The 20,347-nt window shown below is 42.2% G+C and overlaps 1 protein-coding gene across 1 annotated transcript in view; it reads left to right on the top strand.

Annotated features, from left to right (window-relative positions):
- Positions 1-7,329: 7,329 nt before the first annotated feature.
- Positions 7,330-20,347, top strand: part of T265_01376 (hypothetical protein) — a gene marked incomplete at both ends in the record, with an annotated part of 30,542 nt that continues 17,524 nt past the window's right edge. The window contains one exon of the mRNA XM_009165402.1: positions 7,330-7,721. Coding sequence (XP_009163666.1) covers positions 7,712-7,721 — 10 coding nt within the window. The remainder of the gene's footprint in view (positions 7,722-20,347) is intronic.

Raw genomic sequence — 20,347 nt, 5'->3', positions numbered from 1 at the left:
CCTTTTTTCGGATGGTCAGTGCGTGGAATAAGTTTCCCGCGAAGGTCATTCGTGGTGCACCTAAGACCCAGTTGAAACCACTTTTTGGTACTTTTTATGAGTCCACATGATGGGAAGCTTGCTTACCAGATCTGATAACTTCAAAAGTGGTGCTGCACCCATTTTTAATGTGGATTTCAGCTGAATAGAAATCGCTAAACAACAGGGACTACTCTTCCCCGAAAGGCTTTATCGAAAGACTCGATCCCGCGTATCAACCCGTGAATCCGTGAGCCAGATAAACCCAAAAAGTGCGTACATGTACACTCGGCAGTCGAAAGCTTGTTTCAAGTAAGGTTGAAGAACCGACAGCCACAACTCCTCTTGCTGCACAACAATGGTCTAGATCTGGATGTTCTGACTGCAGCACTTTAAATCCCTTGCGATCAGACCGAAAAGACGTCTGATTTTTTGTTGACCTTGATGCGCACCTCATCGTTTTCGTGCGAAAAATAAATAGTATCATATTATTTTTCTGTCAAAGGAACAGCTGCATTAGAGCAAAATCTCAAAGTTTGGTATCATTCATGACATTCTGAAAAGGCTTGTATACTGCGGAAAGACCAATAAATAAACCCATGAAGTATAAATTTGAAATCCGGTTGCTCGCTTATTGGGAAGCAGTGTTCCATTAGGTGTGAACATTCAAAACCAGAGCGTGGATACGCTCACTCTTTGGTCTTACTTGAAAGAGGTCACCGGAATCTCATCACGATTAGCACGACCCAGCCAAGTTGATCACATCGGTGTCAGCAAATTGCTGCTTAACGATGTTACCTTGGGAGCACGTTCATGAAATGCGTGCTGCTGCTTCAAGGTAAAAACTTCATGAGACAGTCACCGCCATTCAATTTTGTTGGATTCGGCGCCACCGGAGCTCATACACGTGGACTCCCCATCTTTCACATGCTACATGCATGGTGGTAGGTAAAGATATCCACAGTATCAACCCAAATCAGACTGTCAAAAGAATTTGCAAATTTTCTCCTAAGATTTCCTCCTGCAAGTGAAGCGGATCTACGTGGAAAAGTTGAGAATGGCTGTACAGTTGCTTTATCCCTGTTAGTGTTCACCTCAAAAATGCTCAATCGCTATTCGAACTTCCTGGTTAGTAGTCAAATACTGCACCATTCAGTAAAGTAAACAGATTATGGTTGCATAAACCTACACAATCTTTTGTTGTAGAATGACTGAGTTCTGAATGGATCCTTAAACGACGTCTCCCCGGACTGATTGTTCAGATTACATAAACTTTGCAATTTCACACGAAATTTCTTCCCGTAAGTCAAGCGGATGTGAACTTTATACGCCAATGTTTGAAGAGTTTAATCGTCGCATCACCCTTGCGAAGTGGTGAAGTAAGAGTAAACAGCCGTACTCGGAACTCAGTATTACTTGGGATTGTGATCCCTTCATCAAATTTAGGGGATTATTTTATTGGAAACCAGATCACATACCAGGTAGTTGGCACGCATACGCTTCCGTGGCCTAAAAGCTCTGCGCGTATTAATTCATATTCTCTCACACACCCCGGACACAAGCCATCCACAAAGCTCTCCATAGTGTCATTCTCGGTTTTAGCACACCAATTGCCGTTTGTGTGGTGGTCGGCTAATCGCACTCGTTCTTGAGTGAACAGGCTGTTTGTGTGTATCCAATTTCGATGACCGTTGCTGCTGACTCACACCAGCCGTCAATAGATGACCTTATCTGATATGCGCTATTGGTCATCGAGGGGTTTTGCTCACGTGATGGGTGTGTCAACATCCGTCACTTGTTGTCCTGGCTACCATTCGGAATGGTCTTGATTCTTCATCTACGATGGCTGGCAAGTTTGGCCCTCAGCAGCAACACCAACCAACTAAGCAGTCCAGCTTAACCAAAGCATACACAAAAGGGTAAAGCCTCCCTCTCCACGAAGTACACTGCTTAAGCACAACTGCCAACCATGGCCTAGCTTTAGTTATCAAAACCAAATTAAGGTCGCCGATGCGTCTGCAAGTCAGGGGAAACGGCAATATATTCTAGTAAAACAGTCGGTACGTCTGCGATGTACGCATTTTCTTGGCTACACAGTAAAATATCTGGTTAAAAGTGGCAGAAGATTAGCGCACACATAGCCATTTGACCCACGCCAAAAATATTTCTAATTTAAGGAAGGCCTTTGTAGCACTTGTGCCAAACTGAAACTCACCGAGTGTCTTCGGGTTTAAAAACTGCTCCTCCATTGCCAGGTCAAAAAATCAAAATAAGGTTTAATTCTGGTTCGATGGGAAAAAATATAATTAATTCACCCAGTTAAGTAAGAAGCTGACAAACATCTAAGAACACAGTCATATTTGAAACTGAAAAATGGATAGAAACTTACTGCCAGCTACACGTTGGTCCAGACAGTCAGTCACTACTGAACAACGTTATTGCATATACACCAACCGGCGATAACATTGTTGTACTTGAGTACAAGACACTCCAAAAGGTGAGCGATAAATTAGGAAGACACCCGCAAGTAATATACTACCCGAATCTCCAATCACGAGCAAAAGGGCTGATACGCTGACGGTGAAAAAAGTCGAATGACAACCGAAATGCCCGTGCGATATGCGCAGTTCGCTGCTTTTATTTCGGGCAGCCAAACCAGATTAGGTCTCAGACAGTTTGCATCCAATTAACTTTGAGGTCATCCAGCTGATCCAACAGCAATCAGGCGTCTACTGTCGACCACAAAACAATTTGTTCTTTGTAAGCAAGAAGGACGGGTATTCGGGCGGGCCTAACTTCAGATAAGTAGATTTTACGATATTTTCCCAATGAGTCAGAATCACTATTGTTGAACACACAACCCTTCTGTCAACAAAGGGTGGGTTCAATACACAAACTTGAGCGCAGGCAGTGCTCGACTTAGCGGAGTTTTGACCCATTACCCTATTCGTGCAAGGGCAAATCTATCGCTTGTTCCCAAATGCAAATACGTTCAGCATTGTGAATCCATTCGTCTAGCTTATTCAGACTGACCATTCATGGTCAACATTAATTAGTACAGAACTGTGAATTAGTAACCGCTGAAGCAGAGCCGCTTGTAAATTTGATCTGGTTCTTTGTCTTCCGGAGTCTCTTGAGTGTACAGCAAACCTGGCTGATTCCCACATTCCTAAATATCCGATGTCGGATGCATCCGTGCTATATTTCACAGTCTTGACACGATATCTTTAAGTCATCTGCCGGTGACCTGAAGTAAAATTTCGATGAAAAACGATAAAAACCGTCTCTACTGTATACTTGAATTGACTGCTGTATTTACAGTCTGCCCTAATATCCTGTACAAAAGCATCTCAGGGGTAAATGCATTAAACAAAACAAGCGGTTCCACAGTAAACTCATCTTTGTCTCGGCACGCACAATGAAAGTTACGACAAAACTTGTCCCCCACAGAACAGTCGAACATTATTACTAACTTTTTACGCTGTTCGTATAATGCCAAATAACTACGAGGCCTGTATTGAAATTTCTCTCATATGAAAGCTGGATGTGGTTAGCCTTGAAGATTACTTCAACATAAGCTCCGTCTCGATTCTGGCCCGCCGAGTGAATGCAACAGTTTTGATCACATTGGTCGCACCGCTCATCGCAACGTAACGCATTCATTAACGACGCTTGCAGGAGAGCATGAATCACGATGGCGTGATGCATTTATTTGTTAATTAATTTGATGTCAACGGGCGATTCATCTGAATCTCTCTTACATGGCGTTCCGTAACTAAATATGCTGCACTCTGACTGGATCATATAAACACCGACTTCGCACACTGAGGCAATCGGCCCTCCGATCACAGAGGTTATTTCTGAAGTTTGTTGACAATAATCTCATTTGCAATTAGAACGCAGCATGAGCCATTTATTATTAATGCTTCACACGAGATATACAACTATGCGATGTACACCTGACATGATGTGATGAAGCAGACGAAGTAAACTTGAAAAATTACGCAACGCTTTAATTAGAACAAAAGTCAAATTACGCCCACGACGTAAATTGTTGGGTTATTCGTAACCGATTGATCGTTTAAAACGGACGCTCCCAAAGTGCAAATGGGATAAAATTATTCCAGATTTGAAAGCTTTTTTCGCCGCGATTTTCGCTAGAATTTAAACATTCTTTAAGGCAGAAATGTATCTAAATAGAATTTCAACTGTTGGTCACGTTCCTTCTGTTTTTTTCGAGACAGTTGAGGAACGCGAACGATACCCCATCCCAAGTGCACCGGAACCAAAAAGTGCACTGGACAGACGATCGGATAATTACCACTGTTAAACTAATCTGTTGATGTGCACTATATTTTTGGGTCAAAGAAATCTGGTTTCAAATTTGTTTGGGTTTGGAATATCAATTTCATCCAGTGAACAACATCATGTAAATAAACTCTGGTGAAAGTTAGCATTGAATCAAGCTTTTTCTCATGTATCATGCACAGTGTATGGCGACTTTCCTAATGACTTCTACACCGATTGTGTATCAAAATTCACAAATGCTGCAAAACCTTAGACCTGTTCTTGCTGATCAGCGCAGCTTTCTCTATACAGTGGCCCTCCGTGGAAATTTTTCCTGCATATTAACAATTCCAGGAAGTCCCAACCTAATTACGCTCACATGAATAATACAACAAGTAGACAAAAGCTGCAGGAGGTTAACATTCTGCATTTGTCTCTCCATCCGCAATACTAAATTTAAATATAATCGTAATTGAGAATACTCAGTAAATAAAAACAGTGAAACAGAACCAGTCGTGTGGTTGGTACAGCCAGACCCAGTTCTCTATTCTAAGGCAGGCTGATGGCTTATATCAAGGCCTTTTGTGCGAACAAGCCGAGTCCGTATAGGTCAACCGACATGGCCTCACTAAAAGCTAACGATTTCAATTTGACATGGAGCGGTAAACCCCTGAGCGCTGTATTTAGTTCACTCTTGTGTCCACTGGATAGAATGTATCTGGTAATCTATGAGGCTGGTTTTCGGGGCTCAGCTTACAGATAATTTGTCGATCTTGTTCTCCATCTTCACTTCCTTAGTGAGAAGCCACTTACAAATGACGCTGATTTCTATTGGGTACCAAAAGAACGGGGCTTTCGTCATACTGTTCGATATATCGGTACTTTAGTTGATTGATTCTGACATCCCTCTCGCTGACCTGTCACCAAACCGAACTATCTGTATTAGGATACTGAAGTTAAAAAGTCATGGTGTATCGTTATATTCTAGCTTTCAGGGTATCAGTCATGGTTTTTTACAACTGCCGAGTAAATCGAATGATGTGTCCCAATGATAACAACTTTAGTTGTGCGCTTGCAGTTAGTTTCATCGTGTTTTGTGATCAATCATCGCGCGTTTTTGGCATGACCTCAGTGTTCCGAAGTCGCGATATCATTAGTAATCCAGCCCTACTTGGATATACTGAGCAGTCAAACTAGTCATCAGCTTTCAACAGATGGTGTATATTCTACCAGAAAGACGAAAAGAGTTTATTGACGAGACGACAATATCCATTTCGAATTCCTCAGTTGCCAGGAGAAAATATGCTCTGGTCAATTCACAACATATTAACGGCAAAGAGGAAACCACATATTAGTGCTGAGTGTTCTGGACCAGTACTACTTGAGCATACAACACAGTTTGCTTCCGCCTAATTAGGCTTACCTCACTCAACCCTTAGATTCACAGTGTGGTTGCGTGACTTAAATGCGAATGGCTGACTGAAGTTTGACCAATAAATAAGATGTTATTTCTATTCAATAACTTGGGTTCCTTGAGTGACTGCTCAAGGGATTAGTAGATTTGATCATTGCGAACATCTGAAACCTGTTAAATTATTGCTAAGGCTTAGCGCAACACTAGCAGCAACAGCCCGATCATGTCGGCTTCCACTTCCACAAACTCTCTAAGCAAAATCAAGTGCAAATCTAAACACTTCGCTAAGACTTATTAAAATACAGGGACAAAAAAAGAGTTTAAGACAATCTCCATAGAGCCTAAAGCAATCGTTTTAGACCCATCCAAGAAGCAGTCACCATTGGCCTTTGTTACAAAGTGCTCGTTACGACATGCACCATGTTACAATTCACTGCTTCGCAAATGAGCTCCTGTTGACGCATTGTTAAGGCGACGCGCTGAAGCCTTCTCATGACCAGTGACCGAGAGTGCTCGTTACAACATGCACCATGTTACACTTCACTGCTTCGCAAATGAGCTCTTGTTGACGCATTGTTAAGGCGACTCGCTGAAGCCTTCTCATGACCAGTGACCGAGTCGCTCTACTTGACGTGCGTGTCATGAACTTAGTGGAACGTGCTAGAGTAAGCGAGTAAAATCAGGAAACGTAAATGCTGTGAACAGACCCGTGCACCACCAATTCACATTCCACTGAACTTCACCACTATCCCAATACATCGCTGACTAAGCCGAAATGATTCCCACGGCTGGACCAATTCTGAATCCGTGCTACTAGTTAACCTGTTTGTTGGCACATTTTGGCGCACACCGCAGGCTAGCGTCTTCGGGCCAACATAATCAATGCACATTGTCACATTTCACCAACGTACTTCACATCAGCGCCAAAAATAGATTGGCCAAGGATAGGTTGCCTGGTTGTTTACCCAGTGATTTTGCTGTCAAATTTGTTGTTGTGCCACAACCAGTAGTCCTGATGGTTTTGCTCACCACCTAATCAACATTCAGGGGGTACCCGGTGGTTATCTTTGGTATTTTTCCATAACAGGAGACGGTTCATGCATCCCCAGTCGTTTTAACAATGTAACTTAGTTGCTTTAAGTGTGGCATTGCATTCCACGCCGCGTACGAGAGGACGCACGCAGATGAGTGGAGGTGACGACCAAACCGCGGTCACCATTTGGGATAGTACGGAGTACACAACTACGCGTCCGTACCGTGCTGCGGACGCACACAGTCAAATACCGGAGGAAACGTCGATAGCTGTGTGCAGTCGTTCCCTACAGGCACCTAACCTAACCACCTGTAAGGTCCTGTGGTCATCTATAATAGGATACTACAGTGCACACATGCATTATTGTGCAACGAAAACACATTTGATGTCCAACCAAGTAGACCAAACACGCACACAATTTTAACTAATCCCACACAACACTAAGCGGGAACTGTGTTGTGTGCGCAGGCGTAACAGGGTTGTCCGCACTGCCCAAGTTAGACATGAAGTAGAACATTTTTCAGGATCGTATCAAGACATATTCACGTCTTGATCGACTTACCCATGTGGTGGCTCGGCCAAAAGCAGATTTGAGGGTTTAGTCGAACAGATTGGAGGCTGCGAAGCTTCGTTTAACATATCCTTTGAGGGCATTTTTAAACACTTGACTGCAAACACCAACCCGTTTCAAACCGAATTCGACTGACGCAGCGGCAGATCACCAACACTACCAGTACTTTCGAGACTTTCCTTCAGTTATTTCGCACATTTCTCAGAGACAAACACACCTGCATAGAAGCAAAAAACATACGAGTCCCGAACTTCATATTCATTCCGATATTCACAAGTTGGAAATACTCAGACTTCTTCAGAACCGTTTGATCCGTCGCGTTTGGAAAAATTGATGCTTAATTCATCTAGCCACCGGCATCGTGTATAGTAGCCACAACAGCACCAAAATGTCTGCAGGTAAGTTATATGCTCAGCCTCACAATCCGTTACGTCTGTTTCATTTTGGCAAAAGACGACTAACGTTTCTGCATTATTTGGGATATTTCATTGAAAACATGTAGAAAGATGTTGCTAGTTAAAGCAGACTCTGCCTTCCTCTTGGTCTTGCGTGAAGTCAGTGATTGCTAGGGTTTGGTTCGACTTTCAATTATGTATATTCAGAGTTCCATTTATTCGAGTTTCTCGATACCAATTTAAGATAGCCAGTTAGTTTCCCACCGCAACGATGCTGTGCAGAACAGCAAAGTTGAAAGCATGTCTTCGATCGTTATCTATGAAATACCGAAATCGTGACCGGAAATGGTTCGCTGTCTACCCGCTAACATTGGTTGACAGCGTGGGTGCGATCCGAAAAGAACTATTTTGACTAATCGACCCCGTCTCTTAAAGATGTTTTTGCTACTTCTTCTACCAACGTGTATGATGTCTACGACTCTCTCAACTGCACAAAATCGCTCTTATTTCAGCTATGTACAATAAGGACTGTGTTAGAAATACAGGAGTGGTTTGTCATAAGTGTATTCCAACTAATCCAGAAGTGTGCTGAGTTTGACATTGGAAGCGATATAGCCGTCAGTGGGAAAGTAGATGTTTCCTCTGAAAGTATGTTAAGGACCTAAACTTGTAAAAATTATTCTTGTAGCCTGAGAAAGTCCTTTTGTTCATAACCTTTTTCTTGCTCCCCCTTCTATGGTTGGGTTTTTCTGAAGCCCTGAATATCGCCCGCCACGAGAGATCAGCGACAACCTTGTGAACTGGTGAATGACCACATCTCTTCACTTGTGTGGAGCAATCACAGCTTCACTAGTTTCAAAGAGATCTGCCTAGTTTGACTAGAACTAGCCATATTCCTCAAAGCGCAATCCTCGTTAGGTTGATTTTCGAACAGCGGTTACGCAGATGTTAACAAGCCAGTCCAAGTCAAGTTCTGTGTGATGAAACAGAATGGTTATTGCTGAAGAAATGACAACGGTGTTATTGGCTAGCTCATATGCATTCATTGCATGCATCCATTGGGATTGACTGATACCCGCTCGATAATAGGTGGTTTCACCGGAAACAAATGCTAGCTATACAACTGTGGTTGCGCTGCTTACCTTTTCGGAACTAACTAAGGGTACACCCCAGGTCAATTTGGGGTTAGCTTCCACCAGTGTCGTCACGCAGACCAAGCTGGATAATCGTGAAGTTTTTAATGAGAAGGTGCTGAACTCATTTTAAATAATCTGAGTGTATAATCGGGTCTCTTATTCGAACTGCTATCCCCTATGCCATGCGCAGCTTAAGCCCTGATATTATTTTGTCTGCCCCTGAAGTCCAGTAGTACTCTGTTGAGAGGAATAACAGAAATCATTTTTCAACCGCCGTGCCACGTAAAGCCTTGCATTCGTTTGGTGGTGGGGCGATTCCCAAAGGACTAACAAGTCACCTATCACTTGACAGAATACCTCCCATACATAATCACACATGAAAGAATTTAGCCAATCGCTGTTTGGGGACAGGTCTCTGTTCTGGGTAGATGGACCAAATGGACAGTATGACTAAGCGGTTTAGTGCAGCTAGCTGCCCAAGAGATGGTCAGGTGAACACAAATCTCAATCTCAAAGTGTCTGGTAAATGTTTGAGATCCAAAGTGCCGAGTACTGGTCCAAACTACTAAAAGTCGTGTTTTGCAAACATGTAGACCTGTGAGTTCTGTAAACTCACAATCTTACACTATAGTGTTTGACTGTAGTACGGAATATGACAGTATGCCAGTAGCTGACATGATCACTTACCAATGGTTGTTACACTGGTTCTTCAGATGCGCCAACCTGTGCACAAAAGTGATTCGATGTTCTCGTAGTCAGCCATCACAACATCTGATTTCTCAGTCGAATCTAATTATTTTCTTCACAGTGTCCCCTCCGTCATTACACCCCAAACCAATCTTGCAGATTTGCCGTACGAATTCAGAATGTCAGTTTATCTTGGGGATTCTTTTGGTTCTTGACCACCCGTAAGTCAGGATGGAAGTGAGGAACTGTCATAATGGATGGGAATAATAAACAGATGCCCAATAATAGACCACAAACACAAAGTGTTTGTTTACTATATTGCCGGCCCTGCGGATGAAGCTCGGGAAATATAAAATGCAAACTCTCTAGATAAGTAACCTTTCACATGCTGACTGATAGGTACCGTTCAAAGCTGGACAGTGTTGGAAAGTAGTAGGGTGACGCACAAGTCGCGGTACCGACCCGCAAAGTCCGTTCATGAACACTGCATGGAGTGGCGTCAAGCCGGGTCGGTCTTACTGGCTTTTGGTTTCTAAATAGGGAGAGATAGGTCACACAAGAGCGAAGTGTATCTTAACCATTCGACATTTCCAATTGATTCTTTGTCTAGAAACTTGCATGGTGCTGAGGGTAGCAGATTAAAACTCTCAAACGTTTGCCCTTCTAAATGGCCTGCTGAGAGGACGAGTACAAAGAAGATAAGATCCACGTGCAAACTAATTTGGCTTTAGGGCAAGACACAAGTGAATTCGGCTGAATCCTTCGTTCATTATATTCTTCAACTGAATGCGCTGCACCAAAGCTACGCCGTTTTCTAGTTAGAACAGCACTCGAGATATCGTGGTATATTTTCTGGGGGGAACATACTACTCATAAGTTTGCTGAAACTTCCTGATAGCCTTACTACTGGTTTAGTCCTTCGTTTGCAATATCAAGTGAGCACAGCCCCCCGTTTTCATCAACCATAGGTTCCGCCTAAACAGAAATTCTAAGCAATGCATGAAATGCACTCATTCCTAGATCATTTGGTTTTAACGAAGACTCTCGTCAAAACCAAAAGTTTTAAAAATGACTGTATTTCGATAACTATTTAGAATTTGGATTCTAATTGGACACAAGCTTGATGGAATCTCGGGAACCATACCTTCTGATAATCGTAAAGAGTAGCGGAACCAATCATGCTATGTCCATGAGCTTTTGGCAGTCTCATGAGTATCATGATCTGTCAACAGGAGTTTTGGTTAAAAGAATATCTTTTGCGACAGAAATTCAATCTGTGTGTCACTGGTGTATCATCGCGTTCACTATCGTTCACGCTCGCTCAGTGGCTTTATGTCCATCGATTAAAATGGCTATCCTCACACTGCCTGTGATCAGTAAGTTCCCACTTTCCTGATTCTCTGGAAAATATCTCTTTGGCTAAATGACATTTTATTTTCCGACTGCTTCGATGTATGCTACTGGGTCACAGTTAGTAGCGACGTGAAACATAAACTGCTCTACCCTCACTGTTAAATACAACAGTCAGCATTTGTATGGATGAAGATTCGCTGAAAGTCGAGTTCGTAACAGTATTAAGGTATTTGACATTATACTGTTCATAAGCTAGAGACAACGTCAGCAATTTTGTCTTCTGCTCCCATTACGGTCACTCAAACACGTGTTCAGCGAAGCTGTATTTGGTCTACGAACCTCTCGCCCTAACGACAGTCGTCTATTTCGGACTCGCTTTCCTCAATTCGTCTTTTTCAATAAAATAGAATGATGCTTACAGATTTGTTGAAAACCAGATAACTGAATACGGACACCCCATTACTCTTTTCTATGCTAGGCTTTAGGAGTTCCACTTACGACCTGCTTCTCGTTTTATTCACGAACATACTCATGTTGGGGACCGAGCGACTTTGCTTTTCAAACGCAATTGTACAGCAGGATAGGATGGAAGTTGGCTAGGATTCAGAAGAAAGTTGGGAACACAGTCGGTCCATTTAGAGTGGTCGATATGAGTAGGTAGTGTTGGGTGTGTTGGATGGCTTGCGGCACTTACGTGAAACGAAAGCTCACCGACTTATTCCGGGCCCAAGCGTATGATAAAATGTTATTTGGTCTACGCTATTTTCAGAATATAAAGTATTTATCTTTTTCATATATTTTGTGGCATCCCTAAGAAGTTTTGCTTGGCCTCAACTGCGTGACCTTTTGAAAACTGTCTCCCATTTACACATCTATGAGAGCAAAAATCTCATACCACAGCCTGAAGTTAACTGGTAACGAGAATTTTTAGTAAACTTTGGGTATCTGTTCTCATTTTTTGAGCGAATCGATCATTTTGATGGTCACTTCCCTGACCTAAGTCAATCTTGACTGGGAAGATGAAAGTCTCCAGCTGTTTGACCCTTCTTAGGCATACCAAAACACAAATATTTTCACTGCCTTCAAAATGTAATTAATGTGTCCAAAAGGAAAACCGTGCCAAGTTTCACAGGGGCATTCTTTCAGTAATTCATTAAAAGGAAAACAGTGATTGTCTGTTCAATCGACGTGAGCTACGTGATTGTAGTGAGTTTTGACTATTTGCTTCCTGACAGCAAGTCAACCATTCTAGTGACTAGACCCATCCATAGTGAAACGGTAGATGTCCAGTTCTCTGCAGATTCGCGAAATGCGCCTTGCGACGGTTCTCACTAAGGACCAACAGAACCTTTCACCTCTTCAGCTTGCCATCCGCGATATCCAGACCCAACCCGATACAAGTTTGAGTAGATAACCGTTTCTGGACCAATCAGGTCAGTGAAAAAACATGAGTGGTTCAGTCTTGAAGAAGTTGTGACACCTTATACATAAACGTTTGCATCCTTACGTTTGCATTCTTATACTTGTATCGTCAATAGAAAAAATACCAGTTCCTGATTTCTGGGCCCGAACGGTTTTCACTGGACCCACTTACGGGACAAAACCTCCTTTGAAACCTTCCCAGATCTCCTCATACCGTTAACAAATAGCCGAATGTGATCATGACAACTGCTACATGGTGTATACGAGTGGGTTTCTAGACCAATAGTTAATGGTAATAGTGGTAGCAGTAATAAATACGGTTAACAAACACAGGTAATAAATGTAAAAACTAGATAGTTCAATTTCCAAGGAACTGGAGCCTTCAAAGCAAGACAGGCTAGGTAGTTTCGGACTGGTTATACTCAAGGATGATGCACTGGGCCCGCGGGATAGCCCTCAAGCGATATACCGTGAGTTTGCTGCACAAATGATTTCTGCCGAATGGGCTGTGACTGATATTCTGATATTCCCTATAAGCGCTTAATAGAGTTTCGTCACCCTGTGTTTATTTTTGACAACTTTGGCAATGCAATCGCGGTACGTCGTACTACGTCTTGGGCGACTGCTACCTATGTGGTAGCAAACAACCTGAAGTCTCATCCTTCATAAAGGCCATTACGCCTCATCAGAAATGTCGATCAAAAGGTTATCTGCCCCCTAGTGCTTGAAGGAAACATTGCCCATGAACGTAGTCCCATAATACGATAAACAGCTGAATTAACGGGAGTGCCATACATCTCTAGATGTCTACACTGTCCTAATCCAGTTTCTAGGTTCATTTTCCCATTTATATATTTGTATAGATGTATTTATACACGTCAGCTGCCCCAAAGTTACTCAACTAAAACGTTATCTATATGGTCATCATTCGGTTCACCAAAAACGATTATTCCGATTCTAACTTCCTCATTGAGTGTGAGTAGCTTGACTTCAATTCAAAAACGAAGCTGCTTCTCATGAAAAAATTTAACAACATAGCAGATGTCAGTTTACTAGCTGTTCGCGCATAAGAGAGCTGGTGACTTCTGAACGATTAGTGAAGGACAACGACTGACATTTTTAAGACCAATAGGTTTCATTAATCAGCAATTGGTGTAGTAAAACTTTTATGACTAGCCACAACAGCAATTCGCATCTCTTCTGGGTTGGCTTCTGCGTTTTCAAGAAAATGGCAGAAGGAACCATTTGAGATAACTTTATCAGATGCTGTTTGCCGCTGGAAAAGTGCCCACGTTAGGCAAAGTAAAACGTAATTAACAGAAGCTTTGTGTTGCGAAAATGCACCCTTTTTAGACTAAAGTTTTCGTATGACTATCGCCTAATCCGTAAAGTGAGAAAACAACAAGAAACGGATATCAGTAACATTGAGTTTTGATAACGAACCGGTGGTAAATTCTGAATGTTTCTTTTCATAGAATGTAGCAAATTGTGGTTTGGCACCCTCCATGTCGCATTCGTAGTTTGCAACGTTTGATTCTTTATCAATGTCCAGAATCTTGTTCGCCACGTGATTGGCAGGTCGGCATTAATTTTTGACTAATTTGTTTTCGTTCTGTCAATCGTGGCAAGCTACATGTGCGCCAACGAGAAACGTATCCCACTATGGGATAAAACCAGTTTTTACTGAGGTAGAAAGACAGGCTTAAATCGATTTCTGAATGACTTTACGCAAGCTTTCTTCTTTCTTTCGATACTCAATCAGTGGCCAACAAGCGCAGAGTAAAAATTTAGACAGAGATCCCCGCATGGGTGATGGCATCACCGTAAAAAAACCAAAGTTTAGGGAAGACACAGATACAAGAAACCACACACGGCTTGAAGTCATCGGAAAATACAGTTGGCTGCTAGCTTGCTACTGTGCATTTTTATATTGTAGATTTCGGAAACGAGGAATAATTCTTTTAATCCTTGTTCTTCTGGAAAAGAGTGGGATGAAAATGAGCTCTGTGCTATAGAATGAAAGTTCTATGAATAGACGGGAGCGAACAGTTGCACAAGCAAATGACTTGTCCAGCAGAACAAAACCCAGAAGAGGAAGTTCAGTCGAAACTACATCATTCATCTTTTAGCTGTGCTAGACTTCAGTGAATATGTTTTGACATGAACCGTTAAAACGAGGCACTTATTATGTGTTGTATCTACTGATTACAACAGTCTTCTACACCAAAGTGGTTATCAAACAGTTTTTGTGTGCCTAAATCCCGTGGTGCTGTATGTTCTAGAGGCTCATTATCCTGTGAGAGTGTAGGAAACAATTAACTCGTCCCGTGGTGCGCTTTCCCAAGTATTTCGTCTAGAGAAGGTTATCTGGTAGCTCTTGCAGGAGGCATGCCATTAGCGTTTTGCAGAGTTCTCAAAGGAGTCCAAAGCTGAGGCGTCTCTGGCTAATCAAAAATTTGTGTGAATTCGTCAAATAATATCGTTCGCCCCTTTTGACGATGCGACCCATGTGGTTTTGAACATTTATTTTTCACTAAAGACTCAACGGAATCGCCCCTCAGCGACATTTTTTCAGTTAAATTTGGCTCATAGCTTCAGTGTCTCACCTGAGGACATTATTGAAAATGTAGTGGTACTTTCGTTGAACTAATGTCACTCATGTCCCAAGAGCTTTTGTCACCATTGCTAACCTTTGCCTTGTTGTTGGATGTAAAGTAGACTAAGATTGATAGCTCCTGCTCATGTTTCACTTGTGTTTAGAATGTAACTGTAGCTTTAACACAAATAGTCGGCACAACTGTAACATATCTACGTTTCCTTTCGTCATCTACAGAGTCAAATATTCCATCAGTAGTAGTACTAAAGTTGTTCATATTTTAACTAACCCTTTATGCCACCGAGAAGTCTGATAAATTCGAGTAGCTGTAGTAGATGTAATGAGTGCAATAGAAATAAAATCACCGAACTAATTACTGAATTGGAGAGGCCGCTTTGGACCCAGTCCACGATAGATTGTAAATGACCTGCTCGATCCCCATGGAGGGACCAATAATTATCTTGCCTGGAAAGTGGCCTGGATTTTGGTAGACATGGGGTCAGATTCAAGGTAGCCCAGTCAAAGGAGAACTTCACTTTCTGTATGGTCTCGTTAGGCAGACGTAGAAAGTTTCAGGCGTGAGATCCGTCAGGTGGCAGAGACAAGTAGGCACGTAGTCCCGAAGCCGACATTTTTCGTTTGCTGTCCAAACGGCCGCAAGAGTGGTCGTTACTAAGGCAACCTGTTGATATAAAATAAAGAAATAGTCGAAGTTTATCTTGTGGTGGTCCAAACACATAGTTCTATTGAATTCTATACCGAAAAAATGAGTTCATAGTAATGATGGCGCCCGCACTACGCTGCTCCAGGGTTGGGACGGAATATAGCTGACATTCACCACTAAACTATGACAGACCCGCCACAAGTAACAAGCATCCAAAAGTAAAGTTGGCTGTTTCGACGTATATATGACGACCGCATGGTAATTTGTCCATCAGGACTAGATTTTTGGACAATCCTAGGTTCATAATAAACAATTTCAGAGACGTTCTACAAATATTTCCGTTGTGTCGACGTCCATATGTAGCTGCTCTATGTATGTTTCGCACATTCTCCACGAAACAAGCGATTAAGGTGACCTTTTTCATTAAGTCACTGTGAAATACATGTCGAGGCAAAAGAACGATAAACCGTCTGATTAGTAAGAGAAGCAGCTATATATTACGGATCCCATTAATTAGTTGGCTTGCTATATTCAACTATGGTTTTAGATCAGCTGATTTGCAAACCGTTATACCTTCGTCCACATCGGTGTGATGATTTACGGCTGAGGAGACTGAATGTAAAACAGACCACTCCATGCTTGTCACCAATGCATGACCAAAGACGCAGTAATTTGCACATACCTCAGCCTATCAGCATCAAGATAAGCTACCCTCACTTTCTAATGCACGAGAAATTAGCATAAAGTTACTTGTGGGTGTATATCTCTTTAGCATTTAAATTTTGACACATTTCACTTGAGATTGGCTGAAATTAATCATGAAACTTGGGTTTTGGAACCTAAGGTGCCACTCAGCGCGGTTATTGAATAGAATTTTAGTGGCTGCACCCCCCAACCCCGAATCCGGATAAAAAATACGCTCAACAGCTAGATCCATTTTGTCCCCCATGGTGTCTGAAAAAACATTACAACCCATTTTTGCCGATGCTATAAAATTAAACCGAGCTTATTCATCAATATCACATAATCCTCTTATCTGATTATTTATAGTTGAGTGGTTGAGGCAATTTCATGTTGTGCCACCCAAGTCTCCTCGCTGCGGTAAAGGCCATTGTATAGTGGCGAGTAAACTATAATTGATTTACAGCTTACTATTTATACAGCGTGCGACAAAAATTGCAAATAAGCGCCAGTTGGTTCCACGTTGCTTCGGGAATTTGGACATATGTTCAATCAGCTCTGTCATCTAGATACTTCCTTGACGGTCAAGCTGGACGAAGGAAAGTATTTGTAATTTATGGAACTGTCATTTACTGTGGTGGATTGCTCCTTCCTGCGGCATAGTTGTACCTAAGTATTTGGGTTCATATTTCAGTAGACCGCACCACTAATTTGCTGCAGAACCAAGTCTGTTGGTCTGTGTTTTCCAAGTTGAAGACCATATTCATTAATCCTGTGAGCTGGGCATGGTTATCAAACAACCTGTCTACCCTAGTTAAAGTAATGTCACCTCACAAGCTGACTCCTACAGTGTATCTAAAGAGCACCAATCCACACAAATTTACCATCCATAAAAGCACGCGAATTTCATCAATTTATCTCATTCTAATACTGACAAGAAGCATTCACTAATGGAACTTTCATGCTCAACGATGAAAAGACTACTCGTGGCCCTTGGCTGGAACTGTTGCTTATGTAGCTGCAATAAAATCTAAATTGTAAGCTGTGTTCGGACAACACAATGAAAAGGCACACTGCAAAACTGGCTGCAACAACAAATATATGCACGAGATGTGCTCAAAGTTATACGTTGTTTTGTGCAAAAATTTGGTAGCATCTCCAGTAAGATGGTTAAATGTAGCAAACAGTTAGTGATACACTCAGTCCCTTGTTCGTTTCCTGTGCGTAGCACTGGTGAGCGTCCGAGGTACGTTTTTGGGAAGGATGTTCTATTTATTCCCTCGTATTTGTAGTTTCAAGAAGTGGGTAGGCACGGTCGGAAACACGCTTATCCAGATACTGCTAAAATACTGTTCAGAATGGAATGCTCCATTCCATTCCTTCACTTAATCGTGACCGGCAGATGAGCTAGCCCTGATGATATCGTGAACTGCGATGATTCAAAAACACCAAGTTGAAACAAAGTCAAAGCAAAGCGATCCGATTCTGATCCATTTTCGGGTCCATAATGGGAATGCTTTGGATTTCAGGTCATTGCTGAAAAAGGGTAGCCACTCCACATACCCATGATCTGCATGCCCTACAAGGTAGTGGAAAATTCTGTCACTAATGACTATGTAGATTCATCACTCTACTATAAAAAGCTCTCTAACCGCTGGAAAATCGCAAATTCTTGTTTTGAACGTGACGCACTACCATCCATTTCCCACTAATGACACTGGTTCAGCCGACCGCGAATACAAGTTTGCGGATTCCCATTTGGGAACACCAAGTGCAGGTCATCAAAAGTTTTTGATGCTGTGTGCTATCCAGCAAGCATGAAAATCCACTCATATATGCTCCATCTGATAAGTGAAATAGGCTAAATATAAGAGTATGGTCGTACATCGGCCGTTCGATGATGGGAAATGACTGGTCGTATGACAACTGAAACGGTTGGGTTTATCAAACAACGTTTTCTGACATTATAAAGTGGCAGGTAGAGTTGTTTTACTTCATGTCCTTATCTAGATTCCTCAACTTCACGCTCCAGTATCCAGTGAATCTAGTTTTGGCTAACTGTGGTTGTACCTGTGGTTAGGTATTGTTTTTCCTCAAGTGCCGGTATTCGTCAATAAAAACTAAGAACGCTGGTTAAAACCCGTCTTTGGTTTGAACGGCTGACAGATCCTTGAGATAAAACTTGAGCTTCCATGGATAGGATACTTCTTGTTGGGATTGATCAATAAATGAACCCGTGGACATGATAGACTGAAAACCGGGCGCTTTGGGCAGGCAGTGACTTATATTAGCTGTTCTAAATTCTGCTTCTTTTCCTACATTACAAATGCTTTTATCAGAATTGACGGTGAGTGTTGAACATCACCATAATAATGGGTGTGATGACGTGGTGGGTGTCCGACAACAGGTGTGTAAAATTTATTTTTGTCCACAAGGTTGATCAAAGCAGGAACAGTAAGTATGTCATGTTCCTTGTTTGGCCCTGTCTAGGCTTGGGCAAACTGGCAGTATCCCAGCCCTCGTGCAACCTTCGGGAGGCATGACAGTTAGGCACCGGAAGGGTGCTACAGCTGAACGATTTTTCTTCCTTGGTTGAGTGTCAATTTCTCGCGCATTAAAAACCGCTTTTTACATAAAATTACCGGGGTATTTATTTTTTATGCTGTTGGGTTATTCGAACTATTCTGATGTTCCAGATTATTGATAGCATCTTAAAGATACGCTACTTTGGTCGACTTCTTGAAGGCACCTTCACTGGACAACATTTTTTGATTACATCCCTTAGAGCTGCGTGTCCCTGTCTGAAATGTTGACTCCTTTTGAAGAAGCCTCTTGGCGAATAAACTTCTTTTTTAGGGAATATTTTCCACCAAAACCCGGGATTTTCATTTTTATGAAAACAATGATCGAATCCAGCGGTTTGGACAATTTATTTTCTGAAATATTTTTTATCCTGTAGAAATGTCCTCACTTTTTATTCGAGTCAGGAAAACTCTACATCCAATTAATCGAACTGTTTAAAGTAATACGATTGTTTTACTGACACAAGTCGAAATGTTTCAAGTCGGAGTTTTAGACGTAGGAATTTTGTTGATAACAAACCGTAACGTATTTGTAATGCAATACTCATAAGGTTGCTGGAAGCTCTTCGACAGCCCACGACCGGTTTCGCCCTCATCAGGTAGGCGCAGTCCCCGAGTTTCCGTCAACCTTATGTTCTAATTAAAACCAAACTGCACGAAATCAGCGAAATACACTCAATTGCAGATTAATTTGGTTTTTCGAGAGGCTCACCCGGGAACCCTGTTCCCGGGCAACTGAATGCGCTGCACCAGGCCGTCTCATGTTTCAGTCGCTGCGATATTCGAGATATCGCGATGCATGTTTGTAATGCTCTAATCATAAGGTTGCTGAAAATCGTAGCGACTGAAACATGAGATGGCCTGGTGCAACACAATCAGTTGCCCAGGAACATCACAACCGGGAGATTCAGCTGGGTTCCAGGTTGCATTTCATCTCAAACTTTCTCAAAATATTCTCGTCAATTGTATTCAGAGTCAAGCCTGTTATTAACTTTTTCCTCCGAAAATGAAAGCTTGATTTTCTGGACTTGTGCAAAAATTGGCTGTCTTTGGAGATATAAAATAAAGTCCACGTTGGGAACTCAGGTAGCTGAGATGGTCTTTGGTTTGCTCGCTGAGCTGGGCAGTTGGATTGCAAACTTTTTGTCACCAACCGAGGTGACATCAGTGCGTTGTTAGGGCGCATAGTGGGGCATAGCGATGTGTTGATGGTTGTTGGTTGAGTGGTGTTCCGTGTGTGTTAATATATATGCTGCTAGCAGGGGTTGACCTTTGATCACGATTAGCTGTTCGTTAGAGCGGTTCAATTGGTTTCCCTGTTATCCTGTGTCCTGATTTGTCCATGCCCACGGGATCCCTGAACTTGGCATCCCTCGCCCTGTATTCTTGTCGATTCTGGGGTAACCCCTGTTCTTGACCATTCTGAGTCCCGACTTGTGACCTTTATTGATCTGACCCCAAGGAGTTCTTTGTTTCTTTGTGACTGTGATTCGATCGGTAATGAAACG

The sequence above is a fragment of the Opisthorchis viverrini genome, assembly GCF_000715545.1.
Source record: "Opisthorchis viverrini unplaced genomic scaffold opera_v5_15, whole genome shotgun sequence".
Classification (NCBI taxonomy): Eukaryota; Metazoa; Platyhelminthes; class Trematoda; order Opisthorchiida; family Opisthorchiidae; genus Opisthorchis; species Opisthorchis viverrini.
Note: the sequence above shows the minus strand (reverse complement) of the source record. Positions and strands in the feature narration are given on the sequence as shown.